At 45.6% G+C, this 22,384-nt stretch overlaps 1 protein-coding gene across 1 annotated transcript in view; it reads right to left on the bottom strand.

Moving 5' to 3' along the window:
- Positions 1 to 2,128: 2,128 nt before the first annotated feature.
- The window catches only part of CYP27A1 (cytochrome P450 family 27 subfamily A member 1), a 32,868-nt gene continuing 12,612 nt past the window's right edge, over positions 2,129 to 22,384 (bottom strand). Inside the window, exons 2-9 of the mRNA XM_025891436.2 lie at positions 8,021 to 8,211; positions 4,538 to 4,737; positions 4,214 to 4,411; positions 3,852 to 4,024; positions 3,155 to 3,321; positions 2,925 to 3,006; positions 2,632 to 2,844; positions 2,129 to 2,521 (exon numbers count right to left, since the gene is read on the bottom strand). Coding sequence (XP_025747221.1) covers positions 2,402 to 2,521; positions 2,632 to 2,844; positions 2,925 to 3,006; positions 3,155 to 3,321; positions 3,852 to 4,024; positions 4,214 to 4,411; positions 4,538 to 4,737; positions 8,021 to 8,211 — 1,344 coding nt within the window. The 3' untranslated portion in view covers positions 2,129 to 2,401. The remainder of the gene's footprint in view (positions 2,522 to 2,631; positions 2,845 to 2,924; positions 3,007 to 3,154; positions 3,322 to 3,851; positions 4,025 to 4,213; positions 4,412 to 4,537; positions 4,738 to 8,020; positions 8,212 to 22,384) is intronic.

Here is a 22,384-nt window from a genome sequence, read left to right on the forward strand (position 1 = left end):
GGGCAACTGTATTATTCTCTGCAGACACTTGAGAGACACGTGATGAGCACGATGGCTTGCTGAGAGATAAGGATGCCTCATTTCCGTAATTAGGAAAATCATTCGTCACGTTATTGCATCTATATTATTTGTTATGACTAAGATCTACAAGAAGAGCTGGCTAAGGGCAGGGGCACAGCGTAGGAGAGACACGATTTGCTGGCATTCTTGCTGGTCTTCCAAACATCCACAAAAACAGAAGAATTCAATACAATGTCCCATATGTCCATCTCATGATGACAGCTGTCAGAATTTTTATTATTTGACATGCATCTTTTTTTTAAAGATTTTATTTACTTATTTGAGAGAGAGAGAGAGAGCACAAGAGGGGGGAGGGTCAGAGGGAGAAGCAGACTCCCCACTGAGCAGGGAGCCCGATGCGGGACTCGATCCCGGGACTCCAGGATCATGACCTGAGCCGAAGGCAGTCGCTTAACCAACTGAGCCACCCAGGCGCCCTGTTTGACATGCATCTTAAAACTGGAATCATAAATAACAAGCTAGAACCGAACTAATATGAACAAGCCAAACTACATCCAGAGCTAGAACATCTATAGAACAGGAGCATGTAGACAGCCAGAAAACATCGAGTACTCGATCTATTTTTACTCCTGGGAGTGCGGCATAAATGCTGTTTAAGAAGACAAACTGATTTTTTTTTTAAGATTTTATTTATTTGACACAGAGAGAGAGAGGTAGAGAGCAAGCACAAGTAGGGGGACCGGCAGGCAGGGGAGAAGCAGGGTCCCCGCTGAACAGGGAGCCCGATGTGGGGTTTGATCCCAGGACTCTGGGATCATGACCTGAGCCGAAGGCAGCCACTTAATTGACTGAGCGCTCAGTTCTGTAACGTGGGGGGTGGGAGGCGGGGAACACAAAGGGAGTGCTTATGGCTCCCCCAGAGAGGTCAGGGGAGGCTTATTCAAAGGCAGTGACATTTGAGCTGAGCCCTAAGAAGAGCAAGTTCTCTGGGATGGGATCACAGTTGCTGAAAAGAGTGTTCCAAGGAGAGGGGACATTAAGAACAAAGTATTGAGGCCAGAAAGAGTGGAATGTGCTCAGGTCTATACAAGGAATTGGGGTTAGGCTGTGGAAAGGGTGTCTGGGCAGGGAGTAGGGGTGGAGGCAGGGTGCCAGAGTCTTCCATGCCAGAGTAAGGCCTTAGGACTTTGCTTCAGGGCTGAGAGAAGCCACTGAAGATTTTAATAAGGACAATGACATCTTTTTTTTTTTTTTCTTAATCTCACCAACATAAGAAATACGACTTTAGTTTTCTATGACCCAGCAGAAATTTACCACCGGGGCTGGGACTCTGTGAGGCTGGGGCTCATCGCCTCCTCAAACCCGCGGTGCACTCGGTCTCCGCACCAGCCCGCTTTCCTTCTGGTCGGCTTCCTGTGCTGAAGAGGCTGGAAAGCTGAGAACTACAATCCCCATACTGCCCTGCAGCTCAGGTTCCAGGCCGGCCCTAGGTTCCACCTCTCGGTTGTATGTGAGATGTCGGTGGAAGGGGGTAGCGGGACGGAGGCCATGCTTCTGCTCCTCCTGCGGTCGCTGTTGCTGTCACCTTGCGGGGGGCTGGGGGAGAGGCAGTCATGGGCCAGGAGTGGGGGCAGGGAGGACGCTTTTTCTCCCCACCGGCAGCACTGACCCCGGGGACACAGAGGCACACTGGGGCCAGCAGCTGTGGCGACAGCTTTGCGACACTCACGCTCCTGAGGGCGGCCAACCTGGTGCTTCCCAGGCTGATGGGTGCCCCGGGAGCCGTTGCTGTAGATCCAGCCAAGAACGCCTCCATACATTCTGGCAGCACTTCACTGCCTATATCAAAGCACTCTGTGTTCAAAAGAGGGGGCCCCTCTTGGGGTCCAGAGGATTGTTCTGCAGGTCCTGCTCAGGCTGGGCTTCAGCAGCACCAGCTGAAGCGAAGGCCTCTCTGTGAGGTCCAGGAAAGCGCAGGTGTTCTCACTTTCCACGGAGGGAGAGGGCTCTGCGTCCCACAAGATCCCTAAGTGGGGAGAGCCTGTTCCCCAAACACAGCAAGGGGCTCAGATGCTGGGTCATCAAAGAGAATGACAAAGGTCTCCAATTATCAATAGAAGTCCCTTTATTCTGTATTTTCTCCAAGGAGAGCAATGTGACATGGGGGTGGCCTTTTATCTGAGAAGGAGACATTCAAAGTGATCAAAGTGGCAAAAGCTCAGGGTTCTACAGAAAGTGCACTGAGTTTCTTCGATCTGGCAGGTGTCTGGCAGCCACCTTCTCCCCCTTCTCCCCCTTCTGGTCTGAGACACAGCAGTGGCTAGGAATGAGTGCACCAGGGAGAGAGAAGGGGGCTCCTCCCAGGAGGCACGGGCCCAGCTCAGCACTTCCTCTGCCGGAAATGCAGGCTCACCTTCTTATTGGGAACCAGGACAATGCGGGCCATGCTCCTCACCTCCCCGGTCTCAGGGGCCAGGACCACCTCGTACTGCTGGATCAGCTAGGAGAGAGCGCACGCGGGGCGTTAGAATCTGCGATCTCTATCCACTGCCCTCTTGTACATGCTCCTCCCCCTGCTCTCCACCAGCCCTGCGGCTTCTCCCCACTCACCCTTGACAGCAGCAGCTGCATCTCCAGCTCCGCAATCCTGCGGCCCAGGCAAGCCCGGACCCCATAGCCAAAGGGCACAGAGCCAAATGGATGCTGGACCCCAAGGGCAGCAGGCTGGCTCTTCCTCAGCCAGCGGTAAGGTTGGAAGCTCTCTGGCTCGGGGAAGATGTCAGGGTCACGGGACACCACATAGTGACAGAAGACAAACTGGGTCTGCAGGGCAAGAATGGGCAGCACATCAGCTTAGGGCTACAGCACAGCCCTGGGAATCCCAGCTCTTCAGCCCCACTCACGTTCTTGGGGAAGAGGAAGCCATTGACTTCGACTTCCTTTTCTGTGACGACCCGGGAGTTCATGGGGACCACAGGGTAGAGGCTGCAGGGAAAAGAAGGTGCAGGTTTGCCTCTGGTCCCACCTCACCCCTGGCCCTAGCCCTAGCTCTAGCCCACCAGCCCCCACTGCCGACTCTTTTCCCTGAGTCCTCCTCCGCACAGACCCTGAGCTCCCGGGAACCACCACCTACCGCAGGGTCTCCTTAAGCACGGCTTTGAGCAGGGGCATGTGGGCAAAGTCCTTGTGCTGGGGCACCTGCCCGGCTGGTACCACACCCACCACCTCCTTATGCAAGGCAGCCTGGATCTCTGGGTTCTTTGAAAGATGGTACAGGGCCCACGTCATCGTGTTGGATGTCTGGGAGGCAGAGGGAGAGATGAAGTGAGGAGGGATTTCTAGACAAAAGGCGAGTGAGGTAGTGGGAGGGTGAGTGGGCATGCACCAAAAAATGAATTTGCCACGAGCATGGCAGAAACAGACACAGGGGCTCATGGGGACTCTCCCTGCTGAGCGTGACTCCACGGCAGGGTGAGGACCCACAAGACGGAGAATCATGCTCTAACAACAAGGAGATTGGAACAGAGAGAACAGAGCTCTCCCACTTAAGTTACACCTTAAATAGATGGGAGAGGAAACTTCTAGCTGGCCGAGAGAGGCTCCAGGAGGTGATGAGGTCCCTCTTACAAAAGGACACTTCACTGCCCGCCTCTGCCAGGTTGAATGACCCCCCCCCCACCCTTTTTCCTTCTAGCTCTACATCTAGGATACAGAAAGAGAAAAGCAGGTACCTGGAGGAACGAAGGTCAGGCTCAGGTGAGGGTAATGGGGAATTGGTTCAGGATAGGAGCTGGGAGTCCCTGGTCTCCTCGCTGACCCCCCTCACGCACCGTATCTACGCCCGCCAGGAGCAGCTCAGGCAGGCTGCCCATGGCCTCATGAGTACTGAGCTGTCCTCTGGTCAGCAGGAAGTGCAGGTAGCCAGATATCTGGACTTCATCTGGCCCCTTGGTCTGCAGCTGGATCTCGATTTCCTTGAGTTTCTGATCAATCAGCTTCTTCCCTAGAGGGACAATGGAGAACAAAGGGGGGCAAGGTCAAAAGTCATGATCTCCAAGGACCAAGAGCCACTCTGACAGCTGGTAGCAATGAGGTAGAAGGTCCTGGGAGAGACTGCTGATGGCACAGACCCTGGAACCCACTCCCCCACCCCCAATCCTACCCCCGCCACTTCCTTCCCTGGCCTCCTCACCAAAAGAGAAGATGGTGTTCCAGCCATCCAGATAGCGCTTCCAGAAAGGTAGCAGGGAACGGGTCCACTTGGGGAGGAAGGTGACATAGACTGAGTTCTGGAACATGAGCCCGACAGATGTGACGAAGGCCACCGTGTCCTGGGGGATGGGGCGCTCCAGGCAGCCGATACGTTTCTCAAACAGGATGTAGCAAATAGCTGCCAGTGCACAGAGGCCGTCAAAGGTGGCAATGTCATGGCACCTGGAATCCGGGGGGGCTTGAGGAGGGGGAGCACAACCTGCCTCTGCCCCTGCCCACCCCAGCCCCTCTCCCAACAAGGTACCTTCCAAAGCGAAGTAGTAGAAATGGTGAGCCATGTCCAACACCTGGTCCCCTGAGGCACTCTCTACCAACAGCCGGTTCAGATGGACCATGAAGTCGTCGATCACCTCATTCACGACATCGGTGTAGAGCGCAGCCTCCCCTGGCTTCAGCATCCGCTGATTCAGAGTGTGACGCAGCTGGTACCACTGCAGTCCTTCCCTATGGAGAATGGAGGAAGCGCACACTTGTAAGTACCTGATGGAGGTTAGATGAGATGGATTCTTCTTCCCCCTGCCCTGAGACCCCAACAGAGTCTAGGAAAATCTCAGGCTCCTAGATTTAGAATTATAGAATCACTGAACTTCAAAGACCAGAATCTTCAAATCACAAAACTTCAGAGTCTCACTACAGCATCGTGGAAGTAGTCAAGCTGGGCATCTGGAGCCAGACTACCTAGGGCCAAATGACAGGTCTGATGATTACTGGCTGAGTGACCTTAGGCAGGTGACTTAACTCCTCTGTGCCTCAGTCTCCCCTTCAGTGAAATGGGAATAATAAGCGTGCCTATCTTAGTAGGGTTCTTCGGATGATTACAGTGCTTAGATCAGAGCCTGGCACATGGTGAATGCTTAATGAATGTTGACTATGATTATCTTAGGATGACACAACTCCGGAATCTTCTGTATGTGAAATGAGGAGGAAGTACAATCATTCCAGTCCTTCTGTGTGGAGGATGAGGAATAAAGGAGGAGCAAATTAGGGTTCCTGAGAAGCTCAGATTCTGGACCTTCATGCTCTGCTTGGCTCAGTGAGCCAAAGGGACAGGGAGACCCACCAGGCTGATGCCCCAGGTCCTCTTGCTACAGTCATCCAGTGAGGGGGTTGGGTCCCCACCCTGGGTAGACAGGGATGCTCACGAGGGTGGGAACATGCTTCCCACAGGGGGCTTCAGGTGCAGGGACTGTCCCCACCCACAGCTGTCCCCCAAACCTGTTACCTTTCCTAAGCAAGCTGGGCATGGGTCAATTTTTTTTAAAAGCTACCTGTAGAGTAGTAAGTACAATATGGCCCAATTTTAGGAAGAAGAAAGGAAACCCTATAGATCCATATGTATATCCGATTGTTTCCACATAATGTAGGGAAGAATACCCACCAAACTGTCAGGATTACTTAGAAAAATGGGACGGGAGTGGGCGGTAGGGAGACAGTATTTTATTATTGGACTTTTTACAAAAAACATTACTTTTGAATTGTAAAAACCAATAAGGTATTTTAAAAAGAAAGATATTAGGGGCACCTGGGTGGCTCAGTGGGTTAAGCGTCTGCCTTCGGCTCAGGTCATGATCCCAGGACCATGTCCTGGGTTCCAGCCCCGCATTGGGCTCCCTGCTCATCAGAGAGCCTGCTTCTCCCTCTCCCACTCCCCCTGCTTGTGCTCTCTCTTCCTCTTTCTCTCTGTCAAATAGATAAAATCTTTAAAAAAAAAAAAGATATTAAAAAGGCTTACAGCAAGAATGGGTTTTTTTTTTTATTTAGAAAAGTATTTATTTAAATGAACCTCAAACCTCAGGAGTTTTCTTTGTTATGTTGGGAAAAGCTGCAAAAAGGTCAACTGAAAGTGCTGCTGAAAAAGAAACAAAAACCAGAATAGACTCATTTACTGGAACTTCAGGGTGTGGGTGCTTCTCCAAGAGTAAAAAATTCTCCCAATAGCAGCAATCAGATTTGCAGAATTTAAACGAGAACATTTCTGTGGTTGTTAAAATATTTCCTGGGAGAAAAATGCTTCATAAAATGAGATTTAAAAAAAATGTATATATATACACACACACATATATATGTTAAAGCAAAAAGAACTTATCATTGGTTAGCAAAACAGCTTTAAAATACACATATATGGTATAATATAATTAGGAAATTGGCTGTAGAGTGAAAAACTATAAATAGATAAATAGGGGTGTACATAATGTTCAGCTCCAATTCTAAATCCTGAGCCATCAACTCTAGTGGTGAGCTGACCTGGTGAAAACCTAAGACCCAAGTCCTACCCTCAGGGCCAGACAACAAGTTAAAGAGCTCTGGAAGGACAGACACTGGATTCTCTTCGCAACTTTGAATAAAGGGCTCATTAATTGTTGCAGTTCTGAAACTGTCCACCTGTGAAGGAACCACAAAAAAGAAACAAACATGCCGATGGGAGAATGAACACAGAGGCATCAAAGACAAATGAAATGCACCCTCAAAGACAGATGAAATGCACCCTCCAACCGGTTTGCTTCCTTTGCAAAATTATCAAGGCATTAAGTTCTTAACTTTCAGAATCAGAGAGATCGATTCCACCACTTACTAGTGGCAAGAGATGCCAAAACCTCTCCAGGCTTCAGTTTCTTCATCTATAAAAGGGGATAATCACACTATCTACTTCAGGGACTTGTTGTGAGAATAAAACGAAATGATAAATGTAAAGAGACTAGCCTGATACCTGGCATGTTATTAACACCTGCTTAGCTATTATCATTGGTCCTGCTACTATAACCACCATCAGGATCAATTTTAATCCCTTAAGAAATGATGAAAGCATGAGATGTCAAGCAACTAGGGAAAATAAGTCTTTCATTATTTTTGGAGCTCTGTTAACATACTACAGCAAAAAGAAATCTGTAATAGGGTGAAAGAGGTGATGGGGATTAAAGTGTACACTTATCCTGATGAGCACTGAGTAGCATACAGAATTGTTGAATCACCATAGTGTACATCTGAGACTAATATAACACTGTATGTGAACAATACTGGGATTAAAATAAAAAAACAATTTTTTAAAAACCCTGTCACAGACCCAGTTACAACCTGTAGCATCAGGAATGGTTCATCACCAATGATTCTCAATGGTTTATCTCAATTGGCACATGCGTATATAACACATGCAGCCCATCCTTGAATTTGTCACTGCCAAAATAATCTTAACTTTTCTGGGTGTAAATTCAAGGCAGAAACCTACATCTGTCTGTGTATGGAGAGCATCTGTGAAAGTTATATCCAACAACAAACCTGTAATACATAATTTAGGAAATATTTTTAAAGTTAAAGTCAGCCTTCCTAACCAGTATGGTGATGATGTTTTTCCAACTATAAACAGATACGTCCTATTATGATTCAAGTTGGTATATTTTCAACTACAATGGAGAATAACGGAGCTGGAAAAGTCCTAGAGATAGTTTGGAGATATTCCACTCCAAACTTCCCATTTTACATATGAGAAACACAAGGTCAAGGAAGGAGGAAATTATTCCTTTGTCCAAAGTTATACAATATACTAACGGAAAAGATAATGAATGGTCCCTGGGCTTCAGCCCATCCCAACCACTGCTTTCTAGACTGAGTATCAGGCTCAGAGGATGCAGGGAGAACCCACTCTGCCCATTATCCACTGGTTTCCTAATACCACTGTCCTTGGGCCTGGCCCTCTAAGGCCCTGCACCAACCCCTTCAGGCCCCAGCTCACGTGGTGAAGGGCCCATAGGCCAGGCCCTGCTGGTCCCGGTGCTCCTTCCATAGCTCCATGTCGTGCCGTACTGGGTACTTGCCTTCTTGCCGCATCACTTGCTCCAGGAGGGGGGCACTGGCCAGGTTCACAAGGCTCTGAGGCCCTATGCGGGTTACCCACATTGGACCATACTTGGCCTTGTTCAGCACCTGTGGGGTTCAACCAAAGCTGAAAAACCATGGCCTAGCCAGGCAGGAATTTACTAGAGAGGAGATGGGATCGGGGAGTATCTGACAGTCGCACCAGAGTAAGCGGGCTGGGCAAAAGTACATGGTACAGGAGGCGGGCACTAGGATGGCCTGTGGTTCTCAAAGGAGAACACCGAAAACCATGGGTACACAAGAGTTAGAACACAGAGAGAGAGCACTGAGCATCTGGGAGAACTGGGGGAGTGGAAGTCCTCAGAGAAATGAAGTTTAAAAAAAATGGGATATGTGGCAAACTGGGGTCTGTATTGAGGTATAGATATTTGGGGTCCAAGGTTTTAGAGAAATTGAACCCTTTATAGTAAGGTATAGTAGAATGCCCACAGCTCCTTCATAGAAGCATTTAAATCTAATGCAGCTTGCTGTCAATGAGATAAAGATAAGTATCTCATATAATCAAAAGAAAAAAGAAACACAATAGAAACTCCAGGAAAAGCAAGAAGCTGAATGAGAAAGCCAAGATTCAAATATGAAGTACACTTTGTGGTATGATTTTTATGTATTTATTTGATTGATTTATTTATTTTGAGAGAGAGAGAGGGACAGTACAAGCGGGAGGGGCAGAGGGAGAGAGAGAGAGAGAGAGAGAGAATCTCAAGCAGACTCCATGCTGGGCTCAGAGCCCGATGAGGGGCTCGATCCCAGGACCCTGAGCCAAAACCAAGAGTCAGACGCTTAACCAACTATGCCACCCAGGCACCCTGGTATGAATTTTTTTTAAATAAAAAAATTTATTAGCTGTGTTAAGTAATATGATTCTCAAATATTTTATCTTAGAACTTCTAAAGCACTTGACAATTGATACCCATAGCATCTATGAAATTGACATGGTATAATGTTTTTAGAGTTGTCGAAAATGAGGGGGAAATAAATATATTTTGGGTTTGGGGGGTAAAACTTAAGAAGAATCCACAAATACTGAGGCTAAATTTACTGGCTAAGTTACACCTATAAACTTAAAGAATATGAAACATAGTGTTTTCCCAGGTACTTCATCTTTCATAATCTGTTACTGAAAAGATGTTAAGAGGATCAGAATCTGCTCCAGTACAGAAATTAGACCAAAGCATTTCTGTAAAAGATGTGTTCAAATTATAGAGAAGATATCTTTCATTCAAACCATAGAAAGAAACTTCACCCAGCTCTTGGTCCAGAAAAACAGCAATCTTCCTGGGTTTTACTACTGACATTAAAAACTAGATTCTCCCAGGACCAATGTGACCCAATTGCCCTCAATATATTACCCAGTTGCCGAGAATCCATCCTGAACTAACAGCTGATTCTGTCAGGTTCTAGGAAAACAGCCTCGACAAACCCCCAGCATCTTTTTAGTTTTGTTTCCCACTTCTACCTCCCAGTAATGCCTGCCAGTGTGGTCTGGTTTTGAACAGATGGTTGTCTGGAAACTACAGTGATTCTTGGAGAAAAACAGGCATATTCATACATTGCTGGTGGGAGTTTAAAATGACACAAACCCACATTGAGGACAATTTGCTAATATTTATAAAAATTACAAATACATTTATAAACAAAATATGGATGTCTACACAATGGAATACTATGTCACCTTAAAAGAGGATGAAGCAGCTTCTGGTGTAATAATATGGAAAGATGGATTGCAATGTGGAAAGACATATAACCAAGGTAGACTGTTAAATGGAAAAGTATGATATCTTCTGTTTAAGAAAGGGAGGCCAAATAAGAATATACAGCATTTATATTTGCTTTTATAAAGAACCACTGGGTTGATACATCAGAAACTAATTAAAGTTACTACCTATGGGCGGGCGAGGGGCGGCAGTGAGAGGCAAGACTGCACGATGTGTATCTTGTCATATTGCTTTGAGTTTTGAACTGAGAATGAATTCAAATTTTTCAAATCTAAAGGGTCAAAAAGAAAGTGCCCTGTGAAATAATGAGTCACCTGCTGTTGATCAGGTAATTCCAGAAAGCAGGAAAGGCTTGCCAAACCTCTCAATTCATGTATATACTTCTCAGATTTGTAACTGGGCCCTAGCTTTACTCACTTTGTTTATTTCTCGAAAAGGTTCCATTTTTTAAAAGTACTTATACGGGGGCGCCTGGGTGGCCCAGTTGGTTATGTTCCGACTCTTGATTTCAGCTCAGGTCAAAATCTCAGGGTTGTGGGATTGAGCCTCACGATGGGCTCTGCACTGGGTGTGGAGCCTGCTTGGGATTCTCTCTCTCCCTCTCCCTCTGTGCAATCCCCCTCTCTCCGGCTCTTAAAAAAAAAAAAAAAAAAAAAAGTTGAAAGTCCTAATATGTCTGTTTTCCTGTACTGAATCCCTTAGGAGAATTATCCTAAACGTAAGTTTTAATTTGTGTTTCCAGTTGGTTTATTAATGGTATTAATGACATAATAATAATGATAATAACAGTAAATATTTCCATGGAGCTTAGCATAAACCAGACAGCGTTCCAAGCACTTTACTTATTTAGAAATTCAGTCCTCACTACACTTTATGAGAGGGGTGTAACATTACCACAATTTTCTAGATGAGGGAACTCAGGCCCAAGGAGGTTGCCCAAGGTCACATTACTGGGAAGAAGAAGAATCAGAATTCAAACTAAGACCACCTAGACTGAGGTCATGCTCTCAACCACTTACCCTACTGATCCCTGAGAAAACTGACTATATCCTACTAAGGAGGAACAAACTTAGGCCCTTTAAAAATATGCACTATTTAAAACCAACACAACTATGCAATAAATCAGGGTTCCTCACCGCACTACTGACATTTGGGGATGGATGATTCTTTATTGCAGTGGACTATCCTGTGCACTGTAGGATATTTAGCAGTATCCTTGGCCTTTACCCACGAGTATCTCTCTGCCCTCGAAGTTGTGACAATCAAAAACATCTCCAGACATTGCCAAAATGTCCCCAGAGGGGCAAAATCACACAGGTTGAGAACCTCCACAATAACCCCAACCTTTTTGTTGTTGTTGGTGGTGGTGGTTTATTTGTTGTTGTTTTGTAACTCCAACCTTTTAATATGACTCTAATTCCTTAATTTTAGAGGACTCTTCTTAAGAAACAATATCTCATTTTGAAAAAAATACTTATCTGAAGTTTGGTTTCTTTTCCTTGTATTAAGTTCAAATACAATTACATGCAACAGTTTTATAAAAATGCAAATAGAGGTTATTGCTGAGTCATGGTTTGTAGACAGGTTACTTCCTTCTTTATACTGTAATCTGTTTTTCAGATTTTCTTCCATGATCTTGGAATCAGAAAAAAAAAAATCATGTTTTAAAAGACTAAAGCAATAATCATTTACTTGGGGACCAGCTTCTTCTCTGGAATCCAAAGCCTCTGGCACCTCTCCCTGGCTGTCAATTTGCAGGTTTCTGAGACATTTCCCCCTTTGCGTAGGCCATGCTTTCTTCCCTCTTCTTTCATATTCCTCTTCTCAGTTGACTCAGTGGAACTTAACTAGGATCTATTTATGTAAGAACTTATTTTAGAAAGACACCAGAATACTTGCTGAAAGAGTGAGCTGTGTCTGTGAACCTACCATCAGGCTGTAACCTGAGCCAGTTTGAGAGCCCCAAGTTTCTCAGATAGATCCTTGTCCAAGTGCCACTTTGCAGAACACAGTCCCCTAGGGATCATCTTCCAGGATGAATGGGAGGGGTAGCTTCCACCAAGTGAGATTCTGAAGGGGGAGAGCGATGAATTCACTCAACACTCATTTATTGAGCTCATGTCCTGTTCCTCCTATACTGATCTTGGGGCTGAGGATACAACTGTGAGCACAGCAGGAACACCTACTCTTAGAGACTTTACATCTTAATGCATGAGCCACACAGTGGAGTTGCTTATAAACTGCTCCCTAGTTATGTCTTTTCTCCTCAACTAGATGGAAAATCTTCGAGGGCAGGAACCATATCATACTTCTTTATTGCTTCCCATGTTGCTTGACATACCAGTAGGCACATTTTAGACACTTAATGTTTAACAGTTGTCAATAAATCAGGTGGAGAAAAAAAGTTGCAGACAACGCAAGTTGCAGACAGAAACAAAGACAGACAGAAAGGAGGTGGGGAAGGAGATTCACAGGAAACTGGTAACAGTGGCTCCAAAGGAGTGGCCACTAGTTGTAAAAGCCTGGAACAGTAATCTGAAAAGGAAATTAAAAAAATAATTCCATTCAGGATTGGATCTGTTCTGGACTGAATATTTGTGTTTGGGGGAATTCATATGGTGAAGCCCTAGCCCCCCAGTGTGGCTGTATTTAGAGATGGAGCCTCTAAGGAAGATTAAACAAGTAATTAAGATTAAATAAGAGTGAGTCCCTGATCCAATAGGATTAGTGTCCTCATAAGAAGAGACACCAGAGAGCATTCTCTCTCTCTCTCTCTGCACGAAGATACCAAGAAAGGCCATGTGAGGACACAGGGAAAAGGTGGCCATCTACAACCCAGAAAGAAAGCTGTCACCAGAAACCAACCATACGGGCACCCTGATCTCAGACTTTCAGCCTCCAGAACTGTGAGAAAATAAATTTATATTGTTTAAGACACCCACATTTTGGTGTCTTATTATTATCTGTCATATTTTGTGACAGCAGCCAGAGAAGACTAATACAGAGCATCCAAAAGAATAAAATACTTAGGAATAAATTTAACCAAGGAGGTGAAACACTTGTACACTGAAAGCTACAAAGCATTGCTGAAAGAAATTAAAGGACTAAATAAATGGAAAGATATCCCATGTTCATGGATAGGGAGACTTAATATTGTTAAGATGGAGTACTCCCCAAAGTCTACAGATGCAATCCAATCTTCACCAAAATACCAATGACCTTTTCTGTAGAAATGGAAAATCAAGGCCCCGACTAGACCAAAAAAAGTACTGAAAAAGAAAAACAAAGTTAGAAGATTTACACCTCCTAATTTTAAAACTTACTACAAAGCTACAATAATCAAAACAGTGTGGCAATAGCATAAGAATACACATATACACCAAGGGATAACTGACAGTTCACCATCTATGGTGAATGGATTTCTGTAAAGAGTGCCAAGACCATTCAATAGAGAGAAGGAAGAGTCTCCTCAACAAATGATGCTGAAACAACTAGATAACCAAGTACTAAAGAATGAAGTTGGACTCCTACTTCCTTTCATACACAAAAATTAACTCAAAGTGGGTCAACAACCTAAATATAAGAGCTAAAACTTAAAACTCTTATAACAAAACATAGAGGCAAATCTTCATGACCTTGGATTTGGCAACAGATTCTTCAATTTGACACTAAAAGCATGAGAAAAACAAAAGATAAATAGAATTTCATAAAAATTTAAAATATTTGCACATCAAAAGATATTATCAAGAATGTGAAAAGGCATTAATAGAATGGGAGAAAATATTTGCAAATCATATGTCTGATGAGAGTTCGATATCCAGAATATACAAAGAAGTCTTAAAAAACCCAAAAATAAGAAGACAGCTCAATTTTAAAATGGTCAAAGGACTTGACATTTCTCCAAAGAAGACACACAAATGGCCAATAAGCACATGAAAAGACATTCAACACCATTGGTCATTAAGGAAATGCAAATCAACACCACAGTAAGATACCATTTCACACTAAGATGGCTCTAATCCAAAACAACAGAAAATAACAAGTTTTTGGTGAGCATGTGGAGAAATTGAAACCCTTGTACACTGGAATTTTAAAAATGGTACAGATGCTCTGGAAAACCATTTGGCAGGTCTCCAAGGTTATACACTGAATTACCATATAATCCAGCAATTCCACTGCTAAGTATATGCCCAAGAGAAATGAAAACATATGCCACACAGAGACTTGGACACGAATGTTTACAGCAGCATTATTCATAATAGTTGAAAGGTGGAAACAACCCAAATGTCATCGGTTGATGAGTGAATAAGCAAATTGTGGTCCACACATACTATGGAATATTATTCAGTCATAAAAAGGAATAAAATATGACACATGCTACAACTTGGATGAATCTTAAAAACATGCTAAGTGAAAAAAGTCAGACACAAAAGGTAATTTACTGAATGATCCTTTTTTTTTTTTTTTTTTTTTATGTAAGCTCCACACCAGCATGAAGCCCAATGCCGGGCTTGAACTCATGACCCTGAGATCAAAACCTGAGCTGAGATCAAGAGTCAGACACTTAATCGACTGAGCCACCCAGTCACCCCTGTATGATCCTTTTTATATGATTTATCTGGATGGGCAAATCCATAGAGACAGAAAGCAGATGAATGATTATCGAGGGGCAGTAGGAGAGAGGAATGAGGAGAGATTGATTGGTGACAGGGTGTTTTTCTGGGGTACTGAAAAAGTTTTGGGAAATTAGGGCGAGGTAGTGGTTTCATAACATTGAGAATACACTAAATGCCACTGAATTGTACACTTTAAAATGATTAATTGTATTATGTGAATTTCCCCTAAAACAAAACAAAACAAAAGGCCCAGAAGTTTGTGATACTTAAAACCTCCAGGGGTGCCTGAGTGGCTCAGTTGGTTAAGCAACTGACTCTTGATCTCAGCTCAGGTCTTGAGCTCAGGGTCATGAATTCAGGCCCCAGGTTGAGCTCCACTCTGGGTGTGGAGCCTACTTAAAAAAAAAAAAAAAAAAGCCCTCAGAGCCTCAGCAAGAACCTGCTGTGAACAAAAAATAGCCCCTCAGAAAAGACAGAACAGAAAAAGGCTAAGGAATGTTCCCTTGAGTTGGTTCTTCCTTGCCTCCAAGGTGTTCTCTCTTGTAGATCAAGGAGGAAAGAGAATCAGACCAACCTTTCCTTTCTGCTGTCAGCTCCTAACCCGGGACAAAGGATCAAGCTTTGGGAGGTATTTGTGGGTCTGTTTATTTGTTCTGGGAAGAACATAGTGGCAGAGTCTCTGAAAATGCCCTCTGTTGTGCTAAACTACTGTGTTTACAACTTTCCTAAAGGACAATTTGGCAGGCGATACATACCAAACCTTTGAACAAAATCTTTTACACAACAATTCCATTTTAGGGGTTTATTCTGCGGAACTAATTCAGGATGGGCATGATATTTAGTGACAGATATATTTGTGAACGCTTTATAAATAAAAAAAAGTCTAAATATATAACGGTAAGGTTCAGCAAATTCTGGTGAAGCCATATGCTAGAACACTATTCAGCCATTAAAAATTATTATAGAAGTGTTTGTTGATATAGAAAGGTATGCATATTTATTTATTTATTTATTTGTAGATTTTTTTAAATTTATTTGAGAGAGAGAGAGACAGCATGAGCATGGAGAAGGGGCAGAGGGAGAGGGAGAAACAGACTCCCCACTGAGCAGGGAGCCCGACGCGGGGTCAATCCCAGGACCCTGAGATCATGACCTGAGCCAAAGGCAGTTGCTTAACCAACTGAGCCATCCAGGCGCCCCCATATTTATTTTTAATAAAGGGCAGGTTTACCAAAGAGAGTATATGGTGTGCTTTCATTTAAAAAAAATATGTAAATGTTGATGACACATCGGGGAAAGTGTGGAAATCTATTCACCAAGGATAAGCAAACAGGGATAATGCTTACTTATCACTAAGATCAGGTGTGTGTATTTATGTATTCATTTCACAAATGTTTATCAAGCACCTATGTACACAAGGCACCGTGACCTGTGCAGGGTTTGGGAATTATGGAAACTTTGGATTTTCTTCTTTTTATGTCTTTATATCTTCTGATTTCTCTACAATAAAAATGCGTTAATGTGTGCAGAATATTGTTTAATATCCAAAAATTACGTCAGCCATGTCGAAATGACATTTTCTCCTACAGGTGGTATGCAGTCATAAATAATTAGCACATACCTCATATTTATGTGATTTTTTCCAAAAAACAAGAGTAATTTTTACAGCAAAAAAGAGCCTGTTGCTGTTGTGCGTTTTTAATCTCATCCACAGCCGGCAGGATCAGTGCAGGGAGCAGGGACTGCCTGGCAGGAGATTTTGTTCCAGTTCCAGCCCCAACACTAACAGGCTTTGTCACTTTACTGGATGACAGCTTCACTATGGCACCCTCCCGACCTTGCGTGTATCCATACACACAAAGGCTGGAACCCAGCCTTCCCTGGGTCTTTGGGCTGAATGCCCTGTGACCCTCCCGGGACACCGGAGGACAGGAGGCCGACCAGGAGCCACCATGAGGCCTCCTAGCACTTGCCTGCCTATGTCCCCTGGGAGGCCGTCAGGAGACCTACAGCTTCTCCTCTGGGCTCTGAGGAGGGGTGTGCTTTCTGCCCCGCCCCCCTCAGGAAAGAGCTGCAAAATATAACCCCCCTATCTGCAATCTAGAAGGGGCACTTCCACCATGGGGTACCCCTTTTGTTTCGAGGTGGTCCTTCTGCATGTGTGGGACAAGGATCTTGGGGAGCTGGCACCTTTGGCTTATTCTTCTTTTCACTCCCTATGTAAGTAATGAACCGTCGAAATCTAAATGTGGCCCGTTACATCTTTACCAGAAAAATCAGTTATGTCTTGGCCTTGCCTTGTCTAAAGAGTGAACTGGACACATCTGGTGCCTAACATGGGGCTGCTAAGGTTACAATGCCCTTTTAGAGAAATGGGACCACATGGTCAGGTTTGGAGACAAAGCAGAACCCATGATCTAGGAGCACATGCTCTGGGCTAAGTGTGGGGGGGGGGCGGGCAGGGAAGGGTCCTCCCACTGGTGGATGGCATGGGCCAAGGTAGGGGAGAGAAGGCAGAGGAGTAGGGGTCTTCCCACTGTCCTGTCCATCCTGTTAATAAAAGGCTACTGAAAAGGCGTTGTAGTGGCTCAGTCAGTTGACCTTCCAACTCATGATTCTGGCTCAGGTCATGATCTCACATGGGTCATGAGATGGAGCCCCGGGAGGCGGGGGGGGGCGTCCACGCTCAATGGGAAGTCTGCTTGAGTTCTCTCCCTCTGCCCCTCCCTTCACACCCCCCTCCCGCTCGCTCTCGTGCGCGCTCTCTCTCTCTCTCAAATAAATAAATCTTACAAGAAAAAACAAAAAAGGCCACTGAAAATTGAAATTAACCGCAAAGCTGTCCTTCTGTTGGAGCTGTCCCCCTGCGCTGCCCCTTCTCCCCTGACCTTCCAGCCACTGCTCACTGAAGTGCCTGACTTAAACCCTTTGGTCTGTGCTTCCGTAAAAAGCGACTGATGGTTTGGGACAAGAATGGCCTCCAAGAGAGAACAAAAGGGAAAAGTCCTTCTGTGAGAGGTCCCCGAGGCGATTCCTCCTACAAACTGTTGCAAAATGTGTGACCGGTATTGAGACGTCTCCCTGACAGTGTTCCTAAGGTGTTAGCAACATTCCCCTGATGTCTCAACTTTTCATTGTATAATGATGTCTTGTTGGTTGGCAAGTTGAAGGTCTCAGTAGGAATGACCAGTAAGATTCAGAGTCCGCTTGCCAAGTAGTTTTAGAAACAATGTTGGTAGAGTGACAGCATGGAATCCCTCTAGCAGCCAGAGAAAAACTGCTGTCTTTTACCAACTAAAAAGCAGTATACTCCTGATATAAAAGTTGCACCTGCAGGGCGCCTGGCTGGCTCAGTTGGTTAAGCGCCTGCCTTCAGCTCAGGCCATGATCCCGGGCTCCTTGCTCAGCGGGGAGCCTGCTTCTCCCTCTCCCTCTGCCTGCCGCTTCCCCTGCTTGTGCGCGCTCTCTCTCTATCTCTCTCTCTGCCAAATAAATAAATAAATCTTTTTTTTAAAAAGTTGCTCCCGCAAAAAAGAACCACAGCACCCGGGGTGACACTCCACTGCTCCTGACAGATGGACTTACATGGCATTTTTAAACCCTCCTCACCAAAGCTGATGAGGTCACAGCACGCTTTTAGGAAAAAGATAGCGAGACCCCACAGGCCAACTTGCGAAGTCTGCAATAGGATCCTGGTAGGCAGTAGCAGACCTGGTGGATGTGTTTAGTGACAAGGTGACAAAGGGTCCTTGACTGTGGTCCCTGAGAGCCCTGGTGAGTTGTGTTGGTTTTTAGAGCAAAAGGGGAGAGGGGCCCATAAAATGTTTAAAAAGCATTCCACAGTTGTTCCTTATCACCAAGGAAAGGGACACTGTTTCCATCGGACACGTGGCTGTGGCTAGAAGTAAAATACCCCCTGTCATCAAGGGCAGTCAGTTCCCCAGAGATGTACTGAAGTCTCCTCTTACAATGAGCAGGAAAGGAGAAATTAGGGAGTGATTTGGGCAAAAGCCTAATGAGACTCTGGAAATTTGGTTGCACCAGGTAGTAGATGAGAAAGCCACGCCAGTTCCACTGGATGAGAAGGAATGGAAATCAACATGTCACCTAATGACCAACCCCATGCTCCTTAGACACCCTGGCCATGAACACAAATTCCTTAGGTGATGGAGGAAGGACAGGCGAAGACTGATCAGGGCTTGTTGCACTGGGTCCTTCCACCCATAATGAAACCATCACCTGCTAAGCACCCAGGGATGACAAGGGAAGAAACCATAACTTCCCTTGGGACGCTGTAACCACAGCTGGATTTACAGTGGAAAACATGACTGCCTGGATGATCAGATAGTCACTTATGGTTAGACTGAGCGGTTTGTTCAATGGGCACCATCAGGCTTTAGGGGACAGTTAAATCTGCTCTTGCACCCCGAAGACAAACTCTGGAAAACTATTCATCTCTGGGCAACAAACTTCCCAGAATGGAAGCCTAGACAGAGAGCAAGGTCAATGCCCCTCAGGCTAAGGGGGGGCTGTTATGGATTGAAATGTGCCCCCCCCCAACAAATTCATAGAAGTCCCAACACGCAGTACCTCAGAACGTGACCTTGTTTTAAGACAGAATAAAGAAGTAATCCAGTGAACACAAGGGCGGGCCCAAATCCAATATGACTGGTGCCCTAAGAAAAGGAAATTTGGATGCAGACACACATGCATACAGGGAGAATGGCAGGTGAACATGAAGACAACTCTTCTACCAGGCAAGAAAAGAGGCCTGGAAAAGATCCTCCTTGCAAAGCCCTTAGAAGGAACCCACCCTGCCAACACCTTGATCCAGGGCTTCTGGCCTCCAGAACTGTGCGAGAGTACATCTCTATTGTTTAAGCCACTTGGCTTGGGGTCCTTTGTTATGGCAGCCCTTGCAAACGCACACACGGGGACAACGTAGGAACACAGGCATCCAGGATGTAAGATCATATGGACCTGGTTATTATGCCAGGATGACACTGAATTGGAGACTGAGAGTTTGTCCAGGAAGGAAATTCTCTCTAGCTACCAGGCCATGAGAGGGCTACAAAACTGCAAGACCCAGGTTGTAACAGAGGAGAATCCCCAGTCACCACTGGCACTTACTGTGGACAAACAGGAGGAGGGCCAAGAGGATTGAGATGCCCTTGCTGAGGTTCGTGCAGTTTGGAGCCGTGCTGATCCAGTGCCTCCACCCCACCCCTCTCCCCAGATCTCACCCCCTTCAAGAATAAACCGGACTAAGGCAGAGACCCAAGCCCCTCCTTCCCTAAGGAGGACCAGGGTTCTTATGCACTCACTGGCTGAGATGGGTTCGGGACTTGATGGCAACCAAGGTTGTCAGAGTTTTTCAGCCTTTTTGGACTGTGGGCACAAGTCACTAGGATGCTGAGAAATACCCATGGGCATGGCTGAAAAATTACCTCAGCTGGATTTGGAAATGACTCTCAAATTGGACAATGGACTGATATAATTTTGTGGGTGTATTAATCAGGCCTTTTTAGGGAAACAGAACCACTGGGGTATATACAGAGAGACTTATTTTAAGGAACTGGCTTATGCAATTGTGGGGGCTAGCAAGTCTGAAATTTATAAGGCAGGCCAGAAGCCTGGAAATTCCAGCAGGAGGTGATGTTGTAGCCTTCAGTCTGAAGGCAGTATGGAGGCAGAGTTCCTTCTTCTTCTTCTGGGGACATTAAGTCTTTTCACTTAAGGCCATTAACTGTTTGATGAGGCCCACCCACCCACATTATGGAGGGTAAACTGTTCTACTCAAGGGGACTGATTTAAATGTTAATCACACCTACAAAATACCTTCATGGCAATATCTAGACTAGTGTCTCACCAAACATCATAACCTAGCCAAGATGACACAAAAGTTAACGATTACCATGGGTGAGCCTTTTTTGAGCCAATATACACTCTAATGGTTGTCATGGATACTACTGAATGTATTGTGGGAATAGGTGTGTTAAGTATATCTCATGCTTCTCTACACTGTAAGGGATGTTCCCAGTGGGGAAACGCCATGATTAGAACAATGGTGGTGGGTTGAGTGGACCACCAGGAGTTTACCTTGCTCTCTCAGCTCAGTCATGTGTTATCAATAATCAAAAAAGTAGTAACAGGACTCCAGGGAAAAGGAAGGGGTAGAAGGGAAGATCACGGTCTTGATCAAAGAACTAGTACAGACAAACATGATGCTTAAGGAAAGAATCCAGGGGCACCTAGCTGGCTCAGTCAGAAGAGCCTGCGATGCTTAATCTCAGGGTCATGGGTGTAAGCCCTGCACTGGGTGTAGAGGTCACTAAGATAGATAGATAGATAGATAGATAGATAGATAGATAGATAGATAGATAGACAGATGTTTGTATTTTTTTAGAAAAACAAACAATCCAACAGTACAGACTGCCCTTCCACTTGGGTCAACCCTCACTCGCCATTTGAGCTACACGGGTCAGTGACTCACATGCAGACGAGTTTTGCAGCAAAATGATGTGGCCATGGGACACTGGTTCTCTAGGGTTTTGAACGTGGCCCTCACCTGTCATCAGGACCTGGAATACCCCACGTGAGAGACCGTTACTGGCTTGTTACCCAGAGCTAGTGCACAGGGAGAGGCCAACACAGCAAAGCGTGGCTCTACCTGGTGTTCCTCCCCTGAGATGGGTCAGAAATGAGAACACCAACGAAGTGGGTATGGCCTAACAAGCGTCCCTTATTATGTGGCAGTGGTACGTCCAGGGAAGTCGTCCACCAGCCATTAAGTGGTTAGTCGCCCCGCAGATGTGTTGATTCATTTGCAGGGTCTAGGCCAGCCCTCAAATTTCTTGGGGGCCTCGCCACACTGAGGTTCCTGACAAAGCCTGGGCCTGGTTCATGGACAGATCAGCTAAGTTGAGGGCCAGGGGGGATACCGGACTGCTGCTGTGTAGCCCCAAAGAAAACTGCTTACAACTATACGTGGAAAAGAAAACATTTGCTGTTCAACAGGCAGAGCTGGGAGCTGTGGTACTTGTTCTGGAAAAGCCCTCCCAAAATGCACCTTGCTACATCTTCCCTTGATCCCTGATCCCTGATCCCTGTGAGCTGATGCTTGGCAGTGGAATGCCTGGATGAATAAGTCTTAGGCTCTCTGGTAAGGAATATTATGGCAGCAGATCACACAAGACCCATACCCTCATTCCGTGCCCCCAGGTGGATGCCCGTGGCAAAGGTTTCCTTGGATGAACACACATCAGTGGAATCAGCAAGTGGAGGGGACCTGTGATGCCCATGTAAGGACCCTAGTCACCTGGGTACACCATTGCACAAGGCATGGTAATCCATCTACAATTCAAAACTTGGCCCCCAAACAAGGCATAGTGACTCTGGCACATGAAGCCAAAGAAGCCTGGCAAATATGTCCGGACTGCCCGCTAAAACGGTCCAGTGGTAAAGGAAATGTGGGGGCACGTAGTGAGGAGTACCAGAGCTAGCCTGTCCTGGCACACAGACTTTACAGGTCCCCTACCATCCTCTCGAGAGGCCTGGATAAGCTGTAAGGGACCCAAGCCACATAATTAACTCTTCTCATTCTACCATTTTTCTTCCCACACCTACCTTTGGAAAACCAAGGTTATTGGAATTTGCAAGCAGCAAGAAGAGTCAGGGAGTGAACGACTCTAACCTGGTGCTTCTCTTGCCATCAGCTGTGTTAGCTGCTCTTGGGCAATAATAGATATTGACGATAATGGTCATGACTATGAGGTGACGACTCCCCAGATGGTCCTGCTGTGGGGGTTCGGAGATGTACTAGAATAGGTAGCTGGTAGATAAGGGAGAAACGACTGAAGCACCTCACGAGAAACCAGGGTTCGTGTGAGA

The sequence above is a fragment of the Callorhinus ursinus genome, unplaced genomic scaffold (genome assembly GCF_003265705.2).
Source record: "Callorhinus ursinus isolate GAN/ISIS: 27379988/994484 unplaced genomic scaffold, GSC_fseal_2.0 scaffold2, whole genome shotgun sequence".
Lineage (NCBI taxonomy): Eukaryota > Metazoa > Chordata > Mammalia > Carnivora > Otariidae > Callorhinus > Callorhinus ursinus.